This window comes from Sander lucioperca, chromosome 9, assembly GCF_008315115.2.
Source record: "Sander lucioperca isolate FBNREF2018 chromosome 9, SLUC_FBN_1.2, whole genome shotgun sequence".
NCBI classification, from domain to species: domain Eukaryota; kingdom Metazoa; phylum Chordata; class Actinopteri; order Perciformes; family Percidae; genus Sander; species Sander lucioperca.
In genome coordinates this window covers 33,984,959-34,007,260 of record NC_050181.1, presented here as the reverse complement: position 1 = coordinate 34,007,260, position 22,302 = coordinate 33,984,959, and the positions used below count along the sequence as shown (strand labels likewise).

The following is a 22,302-nucleotide window of genomic DNA, read 5'->3' as shown; positions in this document are numbered from 1 at the left end:
CTAAACCCAGTGTTTCCCACTTCTGCAGTTGCCAAGGAATACATGGAAAGATTGTATCCAACTACTGTGATTTGAAAATGTAGAATTTATGATTAGATAAAAAGAATATATACACATTAACATTGGGTTAAAGGGTAACTACCGTTTTTGTTCAACTTGGACATTGGTCCAGTATTAAGCGAGATCGCTGCAGTCGGCAGCAGCGAAACAAGCTACAATGTAAGTTAATAGGGCAATTGTCCAGCTTGTATTTACCTTCCCCAAAGTGCTAGTTTTGCCGCTGACAGGCTCAGATTAATATTCCAAGTGTCTGACAACATTATGGAAAGGATTTCTAAGGAGGTCGACCTTTCTGTTAAAGAGGAAGATCCTTTTTTTAAAACATATAAACATCCATGTAAATAAACAGTAATTTTAGCATCGTAAAATACACTTCATTCAAAGTCGACAGAAACAAAATAAAACTATGAAAAGACGTTTTGGGTCGTCTTTCCACTTTTCCAACCATCACAAATCTAGTTTTGGTTTAAATAAACACATAGTTTACCGATTTACATGTGAAAATATGTTGGCTCTATACACACTAAAAGTTTTGCTTTTTTAAATGGAGTCTGGTGGGTTTAGCGCAAGCGGCTTCAGTCAGCGGCTTCATGTCTCAAAGAGGGTTTAAAGGTCTATCTCTGTAGGGATCCTTTCCATAATGTTGTCAGACACTTAGAATATAAATCTGAGCCAGTCAGCGGCAAAACGAGCACTTTTGTGAAGGTAAATACAAACTGGACAATTTCCCTATTAACTTACATTGTAGCTTTTTTTGCCGCTGCCGACTGCAGCGATCTCGCTTAATACTGGATCAATGTCAAAGATTGTTGTTCCCATCAGTCACTTGGACACAAAAACATAGGAAAAACACCTTGTTACCCTTTAACTGTAACACCTAAATACTACATGTTGCAGTTATGCAAGAGAAAACTAGTCAGCAAGCAAGTACAGAAGTTTAAACCGGTAGCTAAAAGTAATGAATAATTGGTTGAAATAGTTAGCTAAAAGGTTAGTGGATAAATGATCAAATATTCAGCTTCATTCTAAGTAGTAGTAGCCTAGTATGCTAATATTAGTGGGATTGCTGACCAAACCAACCTTAATATTGATAGTTCAATTGTATGAAAAACTTAACTATATCTTTTAAATGAAGTGTCATACATTTGGAACATACATTGAGAATCGATGAATGGGTACAAGAGTTCATCTGACAGGGCTGTGGGGGAACCTCTGACCAAAAATGTTGGGTACCACTGCTCTAATCCATAACTCTGGCTTTTGTCGCTATTATCATTTGTTGTTATGAACCAGATGACACATTCAATGACATATACTGAGTTTAAAGGGCCGTCCGCACCAAGAACAATAACTATATAACTATAAAATATAGTTTTAAAAACCGTTCTAACTCAAGCGGATGGCGGAGCACACCACAACTATGACGTCAACGAAAGTGGCGAACGATATCGTTGGGATCACTTTCAGAGCGATTTGATGAAGGATAGAAACACTGACAGCCAATCAAAATCAAGATCCCCGGCTCTCTGGAGCTCTGTGCGCCGCTGTTGCTTGGAGAAGGCAGCGATGTCGGCCACCGGTATACTTTTTTGGTTCATGAAATGTACCTGAATTCACGAATATCTAGGATATTACTACAGACATTCCTCTTACGGTCTTACGTTGCAGCATCTGCTGTATTAGTGTATTGTGTATTATGTATTATTATCAGCTGGAGCAGGATGGATGCTCACATTGTTATGAATGAATGAATGATATTTTATTTACGTGTCATGCCGCTAAGTGACCCATTCCACGCGGAATTACATGACACCAATACAAAAGACATTTCATCCACAGCTTCCGGGCCAGTGTCTACATACAACATACTCTACTTTGCACAAAATAAAGAATAAATAACACATATTACAGCAGCCACAAAACAATAGTGTGAGCCATAAATTGTACAAGTAAAAATGTCATACGTTAAAAAGCCACAGAAAAATAAATAAATAAGTAAATAAATAAATAAATAGGGAATGCCACTTCCAGAAAGAGAATCATCGATACAAAGCCGTCTTTCTTTTATTCTTTTAACCCATGCTTGTTCTACAAAAGTCTGCAAATACAAATGTTTTATGTTCAAACAACCAAACTAACAGATTTATATCCTGCCTCATCTCTTTTACTTCAACTTTGTTAAATAACTGCAATCTTAAATCATGATAATATGGACAATACAAAGCAAAATGAACTTTATAGTTCTATTTATGTTTATAGTCATCGATCTTGGTGTGGACGGCCCTTTAACCTTAGATGTGAAACTCAAATGTCAAACTGTTATTTTGCTCTCTCTCCCTCTCACTTGAATATGAGCATGAGTGAAATACCTGAAATGCAATCTGCTAATCTCCCCTCCCCTCTGCATGTGTTGTCTTGTAGAAAGCACCACCAATAACTCATCGGGCCAGTCCCGGGCCATGATAGCAGCTGCTGCCCGCCGGAGAGACAACTCCCACAACGAGTTCTACTACGAGGAGGCCGAGATGGACCGCAGGGTCCGCAAACGCAAGGCCAGGTCAGATACACGCTCCTTACTTATAAACACCTGCTGGGATCTGACAGAAGCGGATTCACTGTGATGTGTGATAGGTTGGAGCAGCAAACAAGACGCAGACAATGGCAATGCACAGAGAGAGACACACTGCAGTGTAGTCTTTATCTGTGTGTGGAGAGAGGGGAGTCGGTGACTAAAGGGGTCGTTTTAGGATGAACATTCAGATGTTTTATCTGAACTCATGTTTCAGTTTGACACTTGAAGATAAGTGGAAGACACGGGGCGGCATATTACAAGTAGGGCTGGATCCGAATCTTCGGATATTTGTTTGTTGGGTAGATATTCGATTTTCAATTTTGGGATTCGAATATTCGTTTTTTTGTTTTCTTCTCCTGTAATAAAGTTGAGAGCGATTTAAACTTTTGGAGAAAAGCCACCCGACGCCACGCTGTTTTTAAAACAGTTTACTGACTGTTTCCTCAGTCCCTCTGTCTCTTTTCTTTCTCTCTTTCTCCGGGAAATGAAGCTGCCTTCAAGTGCGGTCAAAAATGTTGAGATCTATAAACGATCTGCTGGAAAACAATAAATATTATATACTAGAAATAAAAGACAAATAAAGTCTATTTGTGCTACATTGTGGCAATCGCTTGTTGGTCCCAATGTGCCCTGAGTCCTGATCAGTTCTTTGAGGGAGCCTATTAAAATTTTTTTTTATGTTTTGTATTAAAAAATGAATATTGGCAGATATATTCTAATCAGATAAAACTCTCAAATTGAATATTGTATGTCTGGGCTCTACCCGGCTACACAATGTGTCCTGCAGATATCGAGCATGTTGAATGTTGGGAACAGCAGGTCAACTTGTATATTTGTATTTGTGTATGACAATTTCAGTTTGAATTGAGCTTTAGTATATTTGCCTGCGTTGAAGCTGCCTTGAGTCTGTCTCGTGTGTAAATGGGCACTGGCTCTCACATATCTTCATTGTACCAGCTGTTTGTGAATTAATGAAGAAACTCTGCAATAAAACAGCTCCTCAGTTTGCTGAGAATCTCCTGGGTAATGTTTGGGGCTGCCTGCCATACAGTACCCTGGAAATCCAGAGTTTTCGCGAGAGCACAATTTGAATTTGCTCAGTGAGTCACTCTGGCATTGAGTAATGATGCTCATTAACAATGCCCTTGTAGCCGAGCTGCACCAATCACATCGGTGTATCTGATATAGGCGGGCCAGAGGCGAGCTAAACAGATGACGACAGTTTAATCTACCAGTTAGCTCCGCTGGTAGCTAAGCGTATGGGTATGCTCTGGATACGTCACCCCGTGTATTGTTGTGATTGGTCGTAGTGTTATCCAATTGCGTGCAGTGAGATTTTCAAATGCATGCTTGGTGCCGCCCCTCGAGTTGGGTCATTATTGTTACTCAATGCCAGACCCTTAATCTTTCAGATTTGGGTCTGGATTTCCAGGCTAGCCATACAGCACATACAGTACAGATTCTCAAGGGAAACTGTCAAATGCTAGCTAGAGGTCTCTGTTGAGAAATAACCACGTAGCTGCTGAGTCTGTTAACGGTGCTTTTTCTCAACCCTCTATAGGTTGGTTGTGGCGGTGGAAGAGGCCTTCACACACATCAAGCGTCTCCATGAAGACGAGGTCGCCTCGTCCCCCAAACACCCGAGGGAGGTGATGGATCCTCGGGAGGCGGCTCAAGCCATCTTCGCCCCGATGGCCCGAGCCATGCAGAAATACCTGAGAACCACCCGACAGCAGGCCTTCCACAGCATGGAGAGCATCCTCACACACCTGCAGTTCTGCATCACACACAACATGACGCCCAGGGTAAAAGAATGGATCACTTTGATCTAGTTTGACACAGCAACTCAATTATTAGCTGTGTTTGAAACCGTTCCCTATCAGAATCGGAAAAAGGTTTTATTGCCACAATAAGTACACTTCTGTGGAATTTGCCATGGTGAAAGCTGCATACATAAACAAGCAAACATTAGACATTAATATGAAATAAACAATTAATAAAGAAAAACAAATATATACATACAAAATAACTGTTAACTGCATAAGAAAAAAGAGGCTGAATGGGTTGAGTGCAGCATTTGCAAAGAATATACAGTATATGCAATTAAAATAGTGCACTATATAGCATGTTCGCCATTTTGTAGTGGTGTTCAAATTCTCAGTGGTTAATTTCATTCAGTATATAGTCCACTATGAAATATATACATAGAAGTACCCTACATTTTACTCCCGTATACTACAATTACATTTTTAAGTGTAGTGTCCGAAATCTCATTTGGTCATTCCCTATATAATTCACTATTTAATAAGCACTATATAGGGAAGAGTGAGTGAGTGAGTGAGTGAGTGAGTGAGTGAGTGAGGGGACGTTTTCAAACCCAGCTACTGTTTTCCATGATAACTAAGCTGCTACATGGTCCCTGTCAGGCGTTCCTGGAGCGGTACCTCTCCCCGGGCCCCACCATGCAGTACCAGCAGCAGAACGGCAGGGGGCGCCAGTGGACCTTGGTGAGCGAGGAGCCGGTGACCTCGGCCCTGCGCCAGGGTCTGGTCTTCTCCCTGCGACGCCTGGACTTTTCCCTGGTCGTCACGGTGACGCCGCTCCCCTTCCTGCGGCTCGGGGAGGAGTTCATCGACCCGAAGAGCCACAAGTTCGTCATGAGGCTGCAGTCGGAGACCTCGGTGTGAAGGCATCTCCCTTCCCCCCTCCTCCCCCACGCTGTCCTCTCTAGGTGCTCGCTCCTGCTGGATGTGGACGGGACATGTGGGAGGCCATGTGGCCCACTCCCCCATCCAATCATCCTCCTCCTGTTCCACAATCATCACAGATGCTCTGATATCAAACTGTGATCAGCTCAATGATTGTTCAAACCTGGAATTAAACAGATGCCTTGACCTTTTTTTTGTTGTTTTTTCCTGTGTTGTAAAATCTCTGTCTTTGTAGAAAAAAGGGGGACTTTTTCTCTTTTTTTATGCTCCCTCTGTTGCTGTTATCACTGGACTGCTGACTCAACACATGAACACCAGATGAGGGGGATTACATCATATGTGTCACTTCCTCTTTCTTGTGTATTAAACACAGACTACCTGGAGCTCAGCTCTGACTGCAGCGCTGGTGTGCCACTGCCCATTGGTTTCCTCTCAGTGGATTGTTTTGTGTGAAATGACAAGGACTGTTTTTATATCAAATGGTGTGACTTTTTTTTTTTTTTTTTTTTTTTACTTACAGAATGTAGCATTATGTGCTTTGAATTAACACGTGGCTTTTCAGCAACCTAAAGGCCAAAATGTCTTTTATATCTGACTGTAAAGAAAAATGGAAGTACATTCCTAAGCTACTACAGACTACGTAATTCATGATTGTCTACATATGCAGGTTTTGTTTTATTCTACACTGTCATTTTTACTATTCATTTTACAATTTAAGCAAGAAGACTAAACAAAGGGCCCCATGTATACCTGTTATAATCATGCGATCTGTATCTGCTTATCTTACCTGGATAAGGATGTTAAAGCATAAGCCTTGAGTATTATTCTGAATTTTCTTTATTGTCAACAAATCCCATTAAAATCCCAGAAATCCAGCAGTGTGTTAGCATGTGTTTCGATACTTACTGACTTCCCTGACCCTGTCTGGAAGTCTGAAGTCCATTCTTTAATAAAAAAAAAAAAAAAAAGTACACTTTAATTAAAAAAAGACTCAATAATTTCCCTAAACAGCTGGGCACAAACACAAATAAAACAAGAGTACATGTTGCTGGGAACTATTTTAAGCCGCTGACTAATTTGCGCTATTGAGTATTTACAGCCCCAGGAAGTGTATGTGAGATAAACTCAAATTAACCACAGTGCTTGTGTTCATGTAATGAAGCAACATGTCGCCCAGTGCAGCGCTGTGACTCACTGATGTGTTCTTTATGGTTGTATATCAGACGATACTTAGGAGGTTAGGAGGAGCAGTTCATTGTTTTTTTTTTTTTTGTCTTTTAATGGGATTCATTGAGAATAAGAAAAATAAAGATTATCTCCAGACTTATCTTTTAATGCAGGGTGTAAATGCCGAACTACTAACATGTGGAGCTGGTCTGTATTGCATTGGGATTCGATGTCAGCCAGGTGTGCATGCAATCTGGACAGTTTCAGCACATTTAAAAAGGAAGAAAAAAAAATGACTCATCAAGTTGAAAAGTCATTTTAACAACACCGCTTCCTGTCATCTCAGACTGTCCGGTAAAAACAGACAGGCGATTCCTCCCTCTGCCCAACCTTAAATAGAGTTTGAAACAGCGTTCTCAACCCACAGTCCAACTTACTTGTTGTTTCGGAAGCTTTCAACCACATCTCAGCCTTCATCAGTGGATGGAGTTATGTTTTCATGTTACCTAAATCTGGAATTTGGGAGGAAGTATGACCATACTCGCACCTGAGCAACTCTATCTGGGGAGAAATGTTTGCTTTTGGTTTAATGACACTTTTCTTATATAATGTATTTGTAGTAATACAACATATCTGATTCATCACGGATAGAACGATAAAGTCGTGGACCTTTTTTTTAATCAATACTGAGACAGGCAGGCATTCAATGTCTGATATTAAGATATTTTAGAGAAAGTAATTTTCAAAGAATCGATAAAATCTTTTGAGGAAGTACACAATGTGAAAAGGCTCTGGAAACCAAGATCATATGATTAAAGATAACGGTTGTGAAACAGTTAATTAGGTACAAATATCAAATGGATGATTGATTTGAAACACATATTGAGGTCTCCTCATCTAAAATGAATATGATCTAGCAGCAATTGTTTAGCATTTGTCAGGACATGAGATGTTGTTGAAAGTTTCGAAACTTGTTTTACTTTTCCTTGAGCTCTGCCTTCCCAATTTACATACTTCTATCCAATCACAATGCGGAATTTATTTCGACAACGAGAACACATTTTAACGCCAGGTGTAAATGCAAAGGCCTGTGATCAGATGTCATTATCCAGACACAGAGCACATGTTAATACCAGCTGGATATGGGGTCATGGCATAGGTGTAGATTTCAGGGGGGGATGCAGGGTGTATGTCACCCACGCAATATTTAGAAGAGGTAGATTTGGCCCCCCTTTAAAAAATATAAAAGACAACGCACTCCCTCCCAAAAAAGGGTGAAAATAACAGGCGGTTCAGGGGGGGTGCAAAACATGTACGGAAACCAAGAACTGTGTCTACCTATGCAACATGGTTAAAGAACATGGCCGTAAAAAATAAAGATGTGATTTCATGTCTTTTATGTAGCTTTAAACTTTGGAGTTTTTGGATTTAACAAGGTCTCATTCTCTAACAGATTTTTTTCACCAGAATGCAGGAAATTTAGTGTTGGACGCTCAAAATTTGATGGGGGACGACCCCCAGACCCCCGATTACAATGTGCCCCACCCAATATTGAAACTAAACCTACGCCCTTGTGTCATGGTCTATTCCAGGCTTTTTAACAATGTACACATTAAGGAAGTCAGTCCAGTTCAGGCAGCTGTAGTTAAACTACAAGCCAACGTCTGTTTTTTTTTTTTGTTTTTTTGTTTTTTGATGAATTTCAACATTTTTATGAATTTCAACAAAAATCTGAAACCAGACGTGTGATTGTAACTCCTCTCTGCACAGCAGCAGCATTAGCATCACCGCCTCGCCTTGGGCAACGAGCTGAAACAAGCACAGTGAACACGCTGCCTCCATCCCACAGCCTTACTCTCCACATCTGGAGGACCAGCGATGGGGCACATCTGTCCTCACTGAATCCTCCTCCTCCAGGACCTGAAAAAACTTACTGTAAAGCCGAAACTTGCCTGATGTAGACACTTGAGCCGATATATTGCATCTACCTACAGTTTGACTGACTTGTTTTTCTTTCTGGTGAAAATATGGTTTTAAAAGGCCTTTACATTACTAAAAAAAAAAAAAAATGTTAAAAATTTTAAAAAAAGATACCAAATACCAGGGCCAATGTGTATGGCATTTCATCAGAGTGGTTCAAAAGGCTGATGTTTATATAAAAAAAACAAGCATGCTAGAGTCATTTCGGGCTCCAAAACCTTTTTATAATAACTTGTTTCCTCTCATTTTGAAAGGTGCCTAAGTTATGACGATGCAATTTTTCTGAATGTTTTCACTTTTGAAAAACAAGTGGCTTGTAAAAAAAAAAAAAAAAATTGTAGATTTGTCATGTATTTTCTTCATTTTTTGGTAACTGTAGCTTGTATAGTGTGATAGGCCTTTTTTCCATTATTAAACCATTTATTCCTTATAAGGCTTCTTTTTTTTTGTTGTGGCTTATTTTGAAGCGTGGTATGTTGATGGGAGTTAAAGCTATTTTTTAAAAATGACTCAAGTTTTTAAAAAGAGGAAGAACATGCATATGAACAAAATGACCATCTGTGTTTGGATATTAGTGGTTTTGAGACATGGCCAGATTCTGCTTTCTGTTTAATATGTGTCTGTTCTCATTTAATGGTGTTGACATCACTTTGTCACTGGATTTGAGCAGTATTTCAACCAAAGATAGGCATTGTGTGTTTTTTCTCTCACAATACCTTAAGAGGAACTTCTGTAAAGAGAGGATGGCAGTGTGGGAGGCGTGTGGTTTCACATTTTAAAGAAGAAAAAAAACCGGACAGAGCCCGGGACTTCCTGTTCGCTGCTGTTCACACAGAGCTTTTTTTTTTTTCAAGAGATCTCGCTGACAGCCGACAAGGGAGCATCAAAACATACCCGTCATCTAATCTGCAGCCCAGTCGGTAAGATGGCACACGCATCGCTCATCGCTGCCATTCTGATTATCTGTCCCACCGGCACCGGTGAGGAGGAGGAAATGTCATTTTTGTTTAGTTTTTCAAGATACCTGTAGCACTGCAAATTCTTAGTTAGACAGTAGATGGATGAAACTACTATTATGCTGGAGGTGATGATGGGGAATGATGAAGGTGATGTGTTTTTCTGTGTGCAGAGGCCATCGGAGAAATGAACGTTTGTTTCATCCTGGATGGGATTCTCATCCTTTACGGCGTCATTCTCACCGTCTTATACTGCAGACTGAGGGTAAGATACACTGGAACAACATACGCACACACACACACACACACACACACACACACACCACCACCACCATGATGGCTGTTAGAAAGTTCACAACTGTTCCTTGTGCTTGCGTGTGAACGTTCTTCAGAGTTATAAAGCTGACAGTCATCTAATCATCACAGTATTTGAAGAGTTTTGTCAAAGATGTTCTATATTTGAAGTGGCAAAAGACGTGAAAATGCTCCACCAGCTTAAAAAAAAAAACATAGATTATTCTGTCGTAAAATGATCCTATAGCTCTGTATGCTTTTCCTTGTTCATATTTTTGACTTTAATGTTCAAGTGTAGCAATGTATCTGACAGCTGTTTTTTTTGTTTTTTTTCAATCGTCGGCTCATTTTTAGAAGCAAACTCTTCACATCGTCTTGAATATTTCAGCACTTTTATCAGATCCATTTCACACACTGAAGTCTAATTTACACCTGCTTATAAATATGACGTGAATCACTCCATCGTGTGCTTTTGATTTATTTATTCTTTATTTCTTTTTGACAGATGGGTCCAGCCAATAAAACGCTTGCCAACCCCCCTGAGGTAAAATTGAAGTTCTTTATTACTGTGAAAAAACTAAAACACAAATATAAGACGGGTGTGATTTTGTGAAATGTCCTGCGAAAATGGTTTTCAAATGCTTTGGCTCCTTTTTTTGGGTTAGGCTATTTCGCCCTCAAAAGCAGTAGTTCTGCTTTAAAGCCAACCCCAGCCTATCATTTCCTGTAAGCTCGAGCTGACCACCAACCTACATTATTTATACACTGTCACAGTTTCCTCCAGCGTTGCTTCACACAAAACAAATGTGTCAGATCCAACTTCCTGTTAATTGGTATAAACTATGCATGCAAAATGGCAATTAATTCTTGATCCTCAAAGCTTAGAATGAATAAAATAATCCACACCCAAAATGCTTTGGTGGAGGAAGTATTCAGATCCTTATTTCGATAAAAGTACTAACAACACACTGTAAAAAATACTCTGTTACAAGTAAAAGTCCTGCATTGAAAATATTACTTAAGTAAAAGTATGTAAGTAGCATCAGGAAAATGTACTTAAAGTATTAAAAGTCATTTGTAAAGGAACTAAAGCTGTCAGATGAATGAAGTGGAGTAAAAAGGACAATATTTCTCTCTGAAATGTAGTGCAGTAGAAGTAGAAAGTGGCATGAAAAAGAAAAGACTCAAGTAAAGTACAAGTTCCTCAACATTTGTAGGCTACTTAAGTACAGTACTTGTGTAAATGTACTTAGTTAAATTCTACCACTGGCCAAATGGCTGAAAAGGGGAACAGGATATTTCACATAACAGCCACGGCTCTGTTGTGTTTATGAAGAAAGGATTGTTACTGCAGCACTCTTATGATAATTCCTTTAAACTGTTTCCGTCCCACAGAAGCAGCCCGCTGAGGGAGGCATCTATGCGGTGAGAGTTCTCATTGTAATGATTAAAAAGACATTTAAAAAGGCACTTGAAGGAAAAGTGACAGCTTAACGCACAGCGAATGGTAAAGGAAAATTTTTTTTTACTTGCCTACCTGTCAGTAAAGAAACACCACACTTAGACATTGTTTTGTAGAAATGTAGCGGTCAAAAGTTTGGGGTCACTTAGAAATTTCCATTCCACTCCATTATAGACAGAATACCAGCTGATCTGAGTGGGTGGCTGATCTTTAATGTAATATCTACATTGCCCATTATCAGCAACCATTCATCCAATGTTCCAAAGGCACATTCTGTTTACTAATCTGATATCATTTTAAAAGGCTAACTAAGAAAACATTGGAGAACCCTTTTGCAATTATGTAAGCACATAATGTAATCTGAAAACTGCTGCCCTGGTTAAAAAAACAATGCAATTGATCTCAGCTGGTATTCTGTCTATAATGGAGTGGAATGGAAATTTCTAAGTGACCCCAAACTTTTGACCGGTATATATATATATATATATATATATATTTTTTTTTTTTTTTACTTTTTGCATCAGGTATTTGTTACTTCTCACTAGCATCATGTCTGTGTCCTGCAGGGTCTGACCTCTCAAAGCACCGATACCTACGAGACCATCAAAATGGATAAAAAGCCTATCGTCTGATGGAAGAAGAGGGCCAGGTGCAGAGAGGATGCTGAGCACACAAACGCAGTGTCATATCTCTCCAAGCTTTATACTGTATATTAAGTTGCGTGAGTTTCTATACATGACTTTTCTCCCTTTTCTTTTTGTAAAAAAAAAATACTACTCCCATTTCTAAACTTTGCATGTGTGAAACGATAAAACTAAATTAATATAACAATTCACTAATAAAGGCTGCGTCCGAGTGTTTTCACTGTGCAGTCGCTCTGAGTTTCAGAACTTGTTTTACCCGAGTTGCTAAGAAAACAGAAGTTGAAATGGATCTTTTCTGTTCATGTGTTCCCTTTTTCTTTGGTTGAACTAAGAACTATTTTTACTTCGCTGTGTAAAAGAAAAAAACATGAAATGTGTTACAACTCATTAGTAGGGGTGCAACTAATGATTCTTTTTAATAACAATTCATCTGAATATTATTACTTTTTCAATGTTTTGCTGTATAAAATGTCAGAGAATTATAAAATATGCTCTTCAAAATCTCCTAAAGCCTAAAGTGACGTCTTCAAATGTCTTTCTTTGTCTGACCAACGGTCCAAAACCTAAAGATAGTAAATTAACAATTATACAAAACAGAGAAAATCAGCAGATTCTCACAACGAAGAAGCTAGAACTAGCCATTTTTGGTTTTTAAAATGCATTTTCTATTGATCAACTAATTGATTAATCGACTAAATCCTTCTTATTACTTATTATTAACACATTATGTAATGGTTTCAGGGGTTTGAAGCTGCCCATGAGTATTAATAAACAGACTTGGACTTGAGAAATGACTGGATATACTCACAGGTTTTCACAGAATAACACATGTTCATCAATCTGGTTATCCTATTTCAGTGTTTGAAACACAACATTTCATTATGGGAAACATTTGATTCCTGCAATATCACTCAAGCTTTCAAATACAAAAAAAAAAATCTGAACAACTGTTTTTAATTGTTCTAGTTTTCTGTGATATGCTTTAAACAATAACACTCTTAAATTACATGTTCATTTGTGTCAAATCATCTCGATTTTTGGAGGAATATTTAACACCAAAATTAGTTTTGATCCTCTAAATAGACATAATTAACCAGACTTGAGGGGGGAATTCAGTCTAAGCGTCTGGACAGTATATATAAAATCTATTTTCAAGTCTCCCAAAATGCTCATTCATAGCAGAAAAATAAAACAGCACCAGAGGGCAATCACAATCTTTCACTGTAAAAGCCTGTTTCTTTCTGCGTGTGTGACAGCCGAGCTTCAACCACAGCCTCACCAACTTATTTACATAGAAACATAACTGGGAAAGTATTCAAAACAGATTCATAAGAGTGTGTGTACTGTTTTCCCTCAGGCTCTTTGACACAGGAAACTCACTCACTCATCCAGCCTCTGTTGCAACATACCCACCTGATCCTGGGAAAGAAAAGATACTCTGTTTTGGAGTCACAGCGGCATTTGGATACTGGTGAAATTTGTATTTATCAGCCTATACATGTTTTCTGGGTTATCGCTCATATGATCATTATCAATGATAGCAATTAAACATGCCTCTGTGAGAAAAGACAATAAGAAGACAATACATGTATTTCAATCAACCTTGGTTTTGTGTGTGTGTGTGTGTGTGTGTGTGTGTGTGTGTGTGTGTGTGTGTAGCACGTTTAAAAGGCATAGCCTACGTATGCAGCTATACTCCAGAATCAGAAATTATATTGCCAAATAAGTAGCCTATCACTTACAAGGAATTTGCCTCGGTTGTTGGTGCATCCATGAACATATTAAACATGAATATGAAATAAACAGACAATAAATACAGAAACAATGCCTAGTCTACTTTTACTCATTGGCTTGTAACTGTGTTAACCAACCTTTCTGCTGAAGCCTCTGTAGGAGTTTGTTGTCTCAAAGTAGGCCTACATTATAAAACCAAGGGATTTTTATTTTGTTTGCTCTTATATTCTCTTTCTTTTTCATGTGTTTTCTTTTTTGTGTGTGAAAAGTGCCGTTAAGTTGAATTAAGCTGAGTGTGTGTGTGTGTGTGTGTGTGTGTTACTGCTGCTGTTTTATAGGCTTTAAGCTCTCTATGCACTTTTCTGTTAACAGTGTAACATTCCACAGAGATGCATTTGATGTATTAAGCTGATGATAAAGGGAATGACTGCAGCAGGGGTGTCACTTGTTTCAACATGCTGTGTATATATATTTTGGGGGAGAGCAGGCCATGTGAATAAACACCCATATGTATGAAACTGTCTGATTTCATTTCATGTGTTTCTCATCGTCATCACAATTTATTTGAAGAGCACTTTAAATACCACCACAGTGGGCCAAATTGCTGCACAGAGGAATAAATAAAAGACATAAAACTTGCTAATAAAAAACAACTCACACAAGGCGTAAAATACAAAGAACATGAGAAAAAAATAATACCAGCCATACAGTAAAAACAAATCAATAAAATCAAGTCATTTCCACATCATACAAAGTGTCAAAAGCCATGGAAAAGAGGTGGGTTTTAAGAAGAGATTTTAATACAGAAGCCTGTCTAACACGCAGAGGCAGATCCTTCTACAATTTAGGAGCCGCAACAGCTGAGGCTTGAGAACATATACTGTACTTATACTTAGATTTTGGGTGACCATTTCATGTCGTAAACTTAAACATTCTAAATGTGCCAAAGTTGACTTCCTGTTGTAGTGTGTGTGAATGACATCAACTGACAGGAAGTTAACAAGTGGCCAGGCTGTTGCCTAGCAGTGGAATTCCATTGAAAAGGTCTCAGAGATGTAGGGTGGGCAAGTCCATTAAGGGATTTAAAAGCAAATAAAATAATTTAAAAGTGGATCCTAAAATGTGCGGGCAGCTAGTGGAGTGAGGCAAAAAAGAATGTAGGCTACAATGCACATGAATTAACATTTCTGCACTGTAAGTGTGCCGTGTTAGCCAGCTGTCTAATTTTCAGCTGCAGTCCTTGGTGTGATGTTCTGAAAGCAGCGAGGCAATGTAAAAAGTTTACAGACAGGAGACAACAAGACACCATAAAGACAGCTACAGCAACAAAATAAGCTTTCTCAATACAATGCACGAGCCATGCACAGCAACAGGAAGCAGCAAAACATTGCTCGTGGCTCGTGCATTGTATTGAGAAATCATTTTAAAAGGCTAACTGAGAAAACATTGGAGAACCCTTTTGCAATTATGTAAGCACATAATGTAATCTGAAAACTGCTGCTCTGGTTAAAAAAAACAATGCAACTGATCTCAGCTGGTATTCTGTCTATAATGGAGTGGAATGGAAATTTCACACACACAAAAAAAAAAGTGACCCCAAACTTTTGACCAGTAGTGTGTATATATATATATATATATATATATATATATATATATATATATATATATATATATATATATTTTTAGTACAGTAATACATCAACAATGTCCACTATTCAGTACATGTAGCCAATGCAACCAACACAAGCAACAAAACACAGCCAAACAATACCAGGGGTGGAATAAGAGATCCTTTAAGGTGCACTATGAGTTCCTGCATGACGTCACTTCTGTTGACGTTCCAAGTAAATACCACACAAAACAGAGCAAGCTCGCCCCTCCCCCCATGTTTCTGTAACTGTCATGACTAACTGATTAACTGTCACTAACCCCCACCCCCTCCCCCAAACATCTTGTCAGTGATTGGCTGGAGTGGTTTGTTGTATTTTGGTGCCTATCCTGTGCCTCCAGTGTTTGTTTGACGTTTACGACCCCTGTGTTGTCTCCCGAGACCGGGCTTTTTCACGATGTGTTCAGGGGCCAGGCAGCTGGCGGATCAAGGAGAGATGCCTACCATTTGAGACAAAAATGAAATTGCGCTGAAACCATGCAGGAACTCATAGTGTGCCTTTAAGTACTTATACTACACTGTAAAAATACTCAAGTACAAGTACAAGTTAAAGTTCTGCATTGAAAATGTTACTTAAGTAAAAGTATGTAAGTATCATCAGGAAAATGAAAAAGTTAAATACTTAAAGTATTAAAAGTAAAAGTAGTAATGCAGAAAAATCCTCCCATTTTAGAAACTGGAAACGATCCAAACAGTTGTGTGTTTAATGGTCTAATCATTTCAGCTGGACTCGTAGGCCGTTATATTGTTGGCTGGTTTGATTTATAATAAAACATCATATTTTATAAACTACATGTGTTTTGTGGGCAAAAATCTTAATGTGTAAAGTAACTAGTACCTAAAGCTGTTGGTTTTGTTCTTCTTTTTCTTTCTAGTCTGTTGACTATGTGTTGAGGATGTCAGAAATGTTGATAAAGGGGTTGGTGATGTAATGTAATGGATGCTGATGGTCGTTGTTGATTATATTGTGTCAACTTCGTAGGCTGATATGCACTTTTCCTACCCTATGTAGGTTACTTTGACGCTGCTATCCATGCACCTTGTACTGGTATTTATTTGTCCTCATACTGTCACGGTTGTGTTCCAGTTGGACTGTGTGTAGAACTTGTATGTATTTATGTGTCTTGTATGTGTTTATACTTGGTGCACACCTAATCGCCCTTCAGGGGACACAAATAAAGTTGAAGTTGATGAATGTAGTGAAGTAAAAAGTACAATATTTCCCTCTGAAATGTAGCGGAGATGAAGTACAAAGTGGCATTAAAAGAAAAGACTCAAGTAAAGTACAGGTACCTCAACATGTGTACTTAAGTACAGTACTTGAGTAAATGTACTCAGTTACATTCCACCAATGAGCAATACTGATTATATCCATTTTTGACCCATGCAAACATGCAGAGCAGCAATAACCAATGAGACATAGGGAATAGATAGATAGATAGATAGATAGATAGATAGATAGATAGATATATAGATAGATAGATAGATAGATAGATAGATAGATAGATAGATAGATAGATAGATATGTAGATATGTAGATATGTAGATAGATAGATAGATAGATAGATAGATAGATAGATAGATAGATAGATAGATAGATAGATAGATAGATAGATAGATAGATAGATAGATAGATAGATAAATAGATAGACAGATAGATAGATAGATAGATAGATAGATAGATAGATAGATAGAGATAGATAGATAGATAGATAGATAGATATATATATATATATAGATAGATAGATAGATAGATAGATAGATAGATAGATAGATAGATAGATAGATAGATAGATAGATAGATAGATAGATATATAGATAGATAGATAGATAGATAGATAGATAGATAGAGATAGATAGATAGATAGATAGATAGATAGATATATAGATAGATAGATAGATAGATAGATAGATAGATAGATAGATAGATAGATAGATAGATAGATAAATAGATAGATAGATAGATAGATAGATAGATAGATAGATAGATAGATAGATACTTTATTGATCACCAAGGGGTATATTCAAGGTCCCACTAGATTACATACATCACACACAACATACACATACATCATAACAGGATGATAAAATTAAAAAAAATAACAAATAACTAAAAACAAACAAATCCACATGAATAATATGGACAATAAAAGAAAAGCTACTAAATAAACTAAATCAAAAATCAACATGAATGTACTAAGGGATGTAGAAGCATGAGACAGTGACAGGGCAATTATATTGTGCATAAGGAGCTCTGTGGTAAGGTGCTCTATGAGAGTGTGTATGACACACGTGGCAGTGCAAATAAGTCCAATAGTGCAAGGATAAAGGATAAAGGGAGGGGTTGTGCATATGGGCTAATATAGACAGTAAACAGTGTAAGCAGTGTAAGTAGTAAACAGTGGGCCAGTGGACAGTCAGTACTTAACTATTATTATAGGAGGTAGTGGAAGTGGTGGAAAGGGAGGAGAGGCAGACAGCTATCTCTCCTCTTCCCTTTTGTGAAACATTGCATGTGTAACAGAGTGATGCTGTGTGGTGTTGTAGCTGCAGGTTAATCAGCGTCATCAGATAGAAACTTCCTGTCAGAGATAAACTGTCAGGTTGTTTTGGAAAAACTGGATCATTTGGAATTTCGCACGAGATCATGCTGCGTTCAAGTCCTCCTGGGAAATTCAAACTTCTGTATGTGAGAATTGTTGGTGGGCCTATACGTGTTGTGTGGAGAAAGGGCAAAACCACTTTAACACAACATCTTTGGAGAAATTAATGTAGGAATGCCAATATGTTTACAGCTCTTATAACCAAAAGCAGTGTGTATTTTTTTCACTACTACTACTACTACTACTACTACTGCTACTACTATAGGTGTAAGCTTCCAAGTTTTCCTCTATGCCAGGGGTCTTCAACATTTTTTAGGCCAAGGACCCCTAAGCTGAAAGAGAGACCGACTAGGTACCCCGTAGTTTGTACATATATTGTATACAATTGAGTTGCATATTAAACTGGGCCGGATGGATGTAAATGAATAGATATGGATAGGCTACATAATGTTTTATTGTTAAATATACGTGGAAGGCACAGTGAATCCCTAAGCTGAACTGTATGGCTACCTTAGTGGCTATACCTTAGTAAGCTTATGTTCAATGTGTAAATGAAATGTTTTATTTTCACAAACAGGCCAATTTAACTTTGCTATCAATATGTTGGATTCATATTGATGTATATTTTTCTTCTTCTTTTAGATCATTTTTTGGGCATTTCAGCCTTTAAAAGACAGGACAGCTGTAGACAGGAAAGGGGGGAGAGAGAGGGGAAGACATGCAGCAAATGGCCGCAGGTCGGACTCGAGCCCTGAGCCACTGTGGCGAGGACTGAGCCTCTGCATATGGGCACCTGTTCTACCAGGTGAGCATTTTTAAAAACATAATTTGGCGGCCCCCCCCTGCATTAACTCTGAGGACCCCCTAGGGGTCACGGACCCCCTGTTGAATACCTCTGCTTTTTATATATATATATATGGTCTACTTTTACTCATTGGCTTGTAACTGTCTTACCTTTCTGCTGAAGCCTCTGTAGGAGTTTGTTGTCTCAAAGTAGGCCTACATTGTGAAACCAAGGGATTTTTTTTTAACTATATTTGAGTTTTTAGTTTTCTTTTATATTATCTCCTTTCTTTTGCTCTGTTTTTCTCTCTGTTGTGTGAATAGTGCTGTTAAGTTGAATTTAGTTGACGTGTTAACCGCCATTGTTTAATAAGTTGAAAAGAGTAAATCACCTTTTCGTCTATTCTTGTGTTTTAATTTTCCGACAAGATATTAGAAGAACTGACTTTCTCAACGTCACGTGAACGCAGCATTGAGTAGGCGTTTCCACCTGGGCAGTGGGCGGAGCCACGCAGACAGGTGTAATGCTCCAACCTGTTGGAGGTGCGTCTCTCCTCCCTGTGCGTGACAAACCAACAGGTTTCTGTTTGGTCAGGACGCGCTTTATTTTCCTTCTCTGCATTAGCTCCACTATTATTCCCACGGTTTCTCTTCATCTGTCTACTTTTTGCTGTCTCTGTCCGGCCGCAGGTGCTACGGAGGACTTTGCACTCGCAATGACCTTAATGCAGTTTACAACTTGCATTAAACAACATTGAACTAGTGGACAACAAGTGGAGGAATCTTGTTCCTGAAGCATCATATATTGAATATTGGGAATTGAAGAGAAACACCTGTTGCACCTGCCTACCTGCTGTGGACTTTTTCGGCTTCCTGTCTGAACGTCATGCAGATATCGACAATGAAAGCTTGATAACAAGAGTTGAACTTTTTACCGCTCAGAAAGGAAGGTTTGATTTTTGGACTGACTATGGAGTTGACGGGGCAAAGGGCAAAGTGTCTGCCGCTGCTCTTACTAGTTGGTGAGTTATTCTGTTACATTGATTCATTAACTTTGACAATTCACAGCTTCATGTTACCTTCAATGTCTATGCTGTCATTTCTGTTGCTGTTTTGTAAGCTGTGGGGGTCCAGAAATGACAATATAACAAACAGAAGAAAGATATGTAGGCCTATTATCTTCTTGTAACCTACTTTTACGCAATGTTATTCCATTTTCTATAGAGTCACTCATATCCCTATAACGTTTAAATAACATTCATAGCATTGGAAGGACAGAAAACAGAAGTAAGCAAACTGCTTTACAGTAAAACGAAAACAGGAAAGATGGAAATAAATAGTATCTTTATATAGTGCTTTCTGGTAACTTACATTTCCTTTCATGTTGCTATAACAACACTAATATATATACTATATTATAATATTCCTATGTGCACCTGGAGGGAGCCTATAGTCACGTTTGCTTTTAAAGGAGTACATCCTACTATATTTGTATAATATTGGTTACTCTTTGAATATTGTTCTCTAGTGACATGGTATGGCCAAAAGTATGTGGACACCTCTAATCTTGGTTCATAGTTTATTTCTGCCTCATTTGTTATTTGATGTGTGGTGGTGTATTTCTTTTCCTTTGTCTGGAGATAAATGACCAAACATTAAGAATGATTCAAAGCTCAGGTTTCTCTGTAAAATTGACTGTTAACTGACCGACAGTCTATCTGTTTTGTTGTCTCATCTAAGAAAGGGGCTGGTAAAATAAGATTTTTGTCTTCATCCAGCTCCTTTTCCAATCATGGATATGTAATATAATATAGCAAATCATCTATGGTTGGATTATAAGATGTGTCTATTTCCACGAGTATAATTAAAAACAATTTGAAGTGAAGTGAAGTGAAGTATATGGACAGCCATGTCTAGGCCTCTTAGTTCCAGCGAAGGGATAGTCTGAATGTTACAGCATACAATGGTGCTTTTAGACAGCAGTGCGCTTCCAACCTTGTGGCAACAGTTTGGGGAAGGCCCTCTCTTTTTTTCAACCACCTGCTCATCAGCTCCTGTGCACAAAGCCAGGTCCATCAGGAAACTGTAAAAGTTTCCTTAAGAAGATGGTTTTCCCAGTTTGGTGTGGAACAATCTATTTCCACAACGTTCCACTTCCGGGATTGCTCCTATGCCGCCGGAAATTGCGCCGGATGTCCTTATTTTCGGCCGGATGTCCCTCACCTTCCACTTTCTTTGTGTTGGCATTCTAAACTCCGGTTGATTTATGAAGACTATGGTTAACTGCTCCTCAGATCTCTGCAGGGTAAATCCAGACAGCTAGTTAGACTATCTGTCCAATCTGAGTTTTCTGTTGCACGACTAAAACAACATTTGAATGTACACATGTTCCACCAAAACAAGTTCCTTCCCGAGGCTATTTTGCAGCGGCACCGCTGATTGTGATTGGTTTAAAGAAATGCCAATAAACCAGAGCACGTTTTTCTCCCATCCCGGAATGCTGTGTGGACTAACCAGACCCTCCTGCGCAACGCTGTGGAGGAAGGTCTGGCAATGCGAGACTAGGTGTGGAAGAACTTAACTGGCCTGCACAGAGCTCTGACCTCCTCAACTTCACCCAACACCTGTGTGAATTGGAAAAGTCGACTATGAGCCAGGCCTTATCGCCGAGGCTTAATATTAAGGAGGCACTGGCCATCCTTGCGCCCCCCAGAACCGCCCCTGTGCACAGTCCAACCTCACTAGTGCTCCTGTGGCTCAATGGGAGCAAATCCCCGCAGCCAGGCTCTGCAGTCTGCTACAAAGTCTTCACAGAAGAGTGGAGGCTGTTATAGCTGCACATTAATACAGATGCTTTTGGAACCAAATGTTCAACAATCACTCATGGGTGTAATGTTTTGGTGTCCACTAGGGCTGCACAATATGAGGAAAATAAAATTCAACGTTGTTGAATATCGCGTTAACGATATTACTTGTGATAAATAAACAGATATTAAAGTGTACTCAGTTCTGCTGCTTTCAGTATTCTGCTAAAATACAACAAACTGCTTGTTGAATTTAAAGCGAATGAAAGGAAATCATTTCAAACTTTCTTTTATTGCACAAATTGAACATTGAATTGACTATAAAAGGCACAATTAAAAAAAGAATGACAGTTACATTATAAAGTTCAGTTTTCTGCTGATATTTCCTTTCAACTAACACAAAAAAATCTCTCAGTGTCTTTCGCTATGTGTCGCAGCCTTTCTCGATGTGTTTATTGTGCCAGTTGATATCGTGATGACGATTAAAAAAAAAAAACGATAATTTGTGCGGCCCCATATACTTTCGGCTCTGGTGTGTGTGTGTGTGTGTGTGTGTGTGTGTGTGTGTGTGTGTGTGTGTTTGTTTGTCCCTGCAGGTGTGGAGAAAGAAGCAGCATAACAGAATGCGGCTCAGTCACATTCTTACTTCTAGTCAACATGAATCAGAACTTATTACCCAACGTGCATCTTCCTGTGTTTTTGTGACTAATTCTATTGACGCACGGTTGCTCTTGTTTCTTTCTTCGGTGGAGACTAAACTTAAGCTGTGCATATGTATATATAGTGCACATATTAAGGTATTGTTTTTCTTTAATCCCGCAAGCACACGTGTGATAATGTTACTGTGATCCAGAGTGAACAGGAAA

The 22,302-nt window shown here is 38.7% G+C and overlaps 3 protein-coding genes across 6 annotated transcripts in view; all 3 read left to right on the top strand.

Annotated features, from left to right (window-relative positions):
• Positions 1 to 8,664, top strand: part of LOC116048833 (vang-like protein 2) — a 29,170-nt gene extending 20,506 nt beyond the window's left edge. For both annotated transcript variants that reach the window (XM_031298098.2, XM_031298099.2), the window contains exons 6-8: positions 2,482 to 2,617; positions 4,194 to 4,437; positions 5,059 to 8,664. In XM_031298098.2, the coding sequence (XP_031153958.1) occupies positions 2,482 to 2,617; positions 4,194 to 4,437; positions 5,059 to 5,319 (641 nt within the window). In that variant the 3' untranslated portion in view covers positions 5,320 to 8,664. The remainder of the gene's footprint in view (positions 1 to 2,481; positions 2,618 to 4,193; positions 4,438 to 5,058) is intronic.
• Positions 8,665 to 9,326: 662 nt separating this feature from the next.
• fcer1gl (Fc receptor, IgE, high affinity I, gamma polypeptide like) lies at positions 9,327 to 12,360 on the top strand. Of its 2 annotated transcripts, none has more exons than XM_031298119.2 (5): positions 9,327 to 9,467; positions 9,617 to 9,708; positions 10,243 to 10,281; positions 11,133 to 11,162; positions 11,766 to 12,360. In XM_031298119.2, exons 1-5 carry the CDS (start codon positions 9,413 to 9,415, stop codon positions 11,829 to 11,831), a joined length of 282 nt encoding a protein of 93 aa, XP_031153979.1. In that variant the 5' UTR covers positions 9,327 to 9,412; the 3' UTR covers positions 11,832 to 12,360. The 2 variants fall into 2 exon arrangements, with proteins under 2 accessions (XP_031153979.1, XP_031153978.1); XM_031298118.2 differs by having other exon boundaries at positions 11,133 to 11,244.
• Positions 12,361 to 19,100: 6,740 nt separating this feature from the next.
• Positions 19,101 to 22,302, top strand: part of nectin4b (nectin cell adhesion molecule 4b) — a 31,613-nt gene continuing 28,411 nt past the window's right edge. The window contains exons 1-2 of one of the 2 annotated variants that reach the window (XM_031298096.2): positions 19,101 to 19,175; positions 19,323 to 19,654. In XM_031298096.2, coding sequence (XP_031153956.1) covers positions 19,603 to 19,654 — 52 coding nt within the window. In that variant the 5' untranslated portion in view covers positions 19,101 to 19,175; positions 19,323 to 19,602. The other variant, XM_031298097.2, reaches the window with a different exon arrangement.

Bases quoted from the DNA above. Each gene is read 5' to 3' on its own strand.
- fcer1gl (XM_031298118.2), top strand. From the start codon at position 9,413: ATGGCACACGCATCGCTCATCGCTGCCATTCTGATTATCTGTCCCACC. The intron at 9,709-10,242 runs GTAAGATACACT...TCTTTTTGACAG, and splicing joins TCTTATACTGCAGACTGAGG to ATGGGTCCAGCCAATAAAAC. The intron at 10,282-11,132 runs GTAAAATTGAAG...TCCGTCCCACAG, and splicing joins CGCTTGCCAACCCCCCTGAG to AAGCAGCCCGCTGAGGGAGG.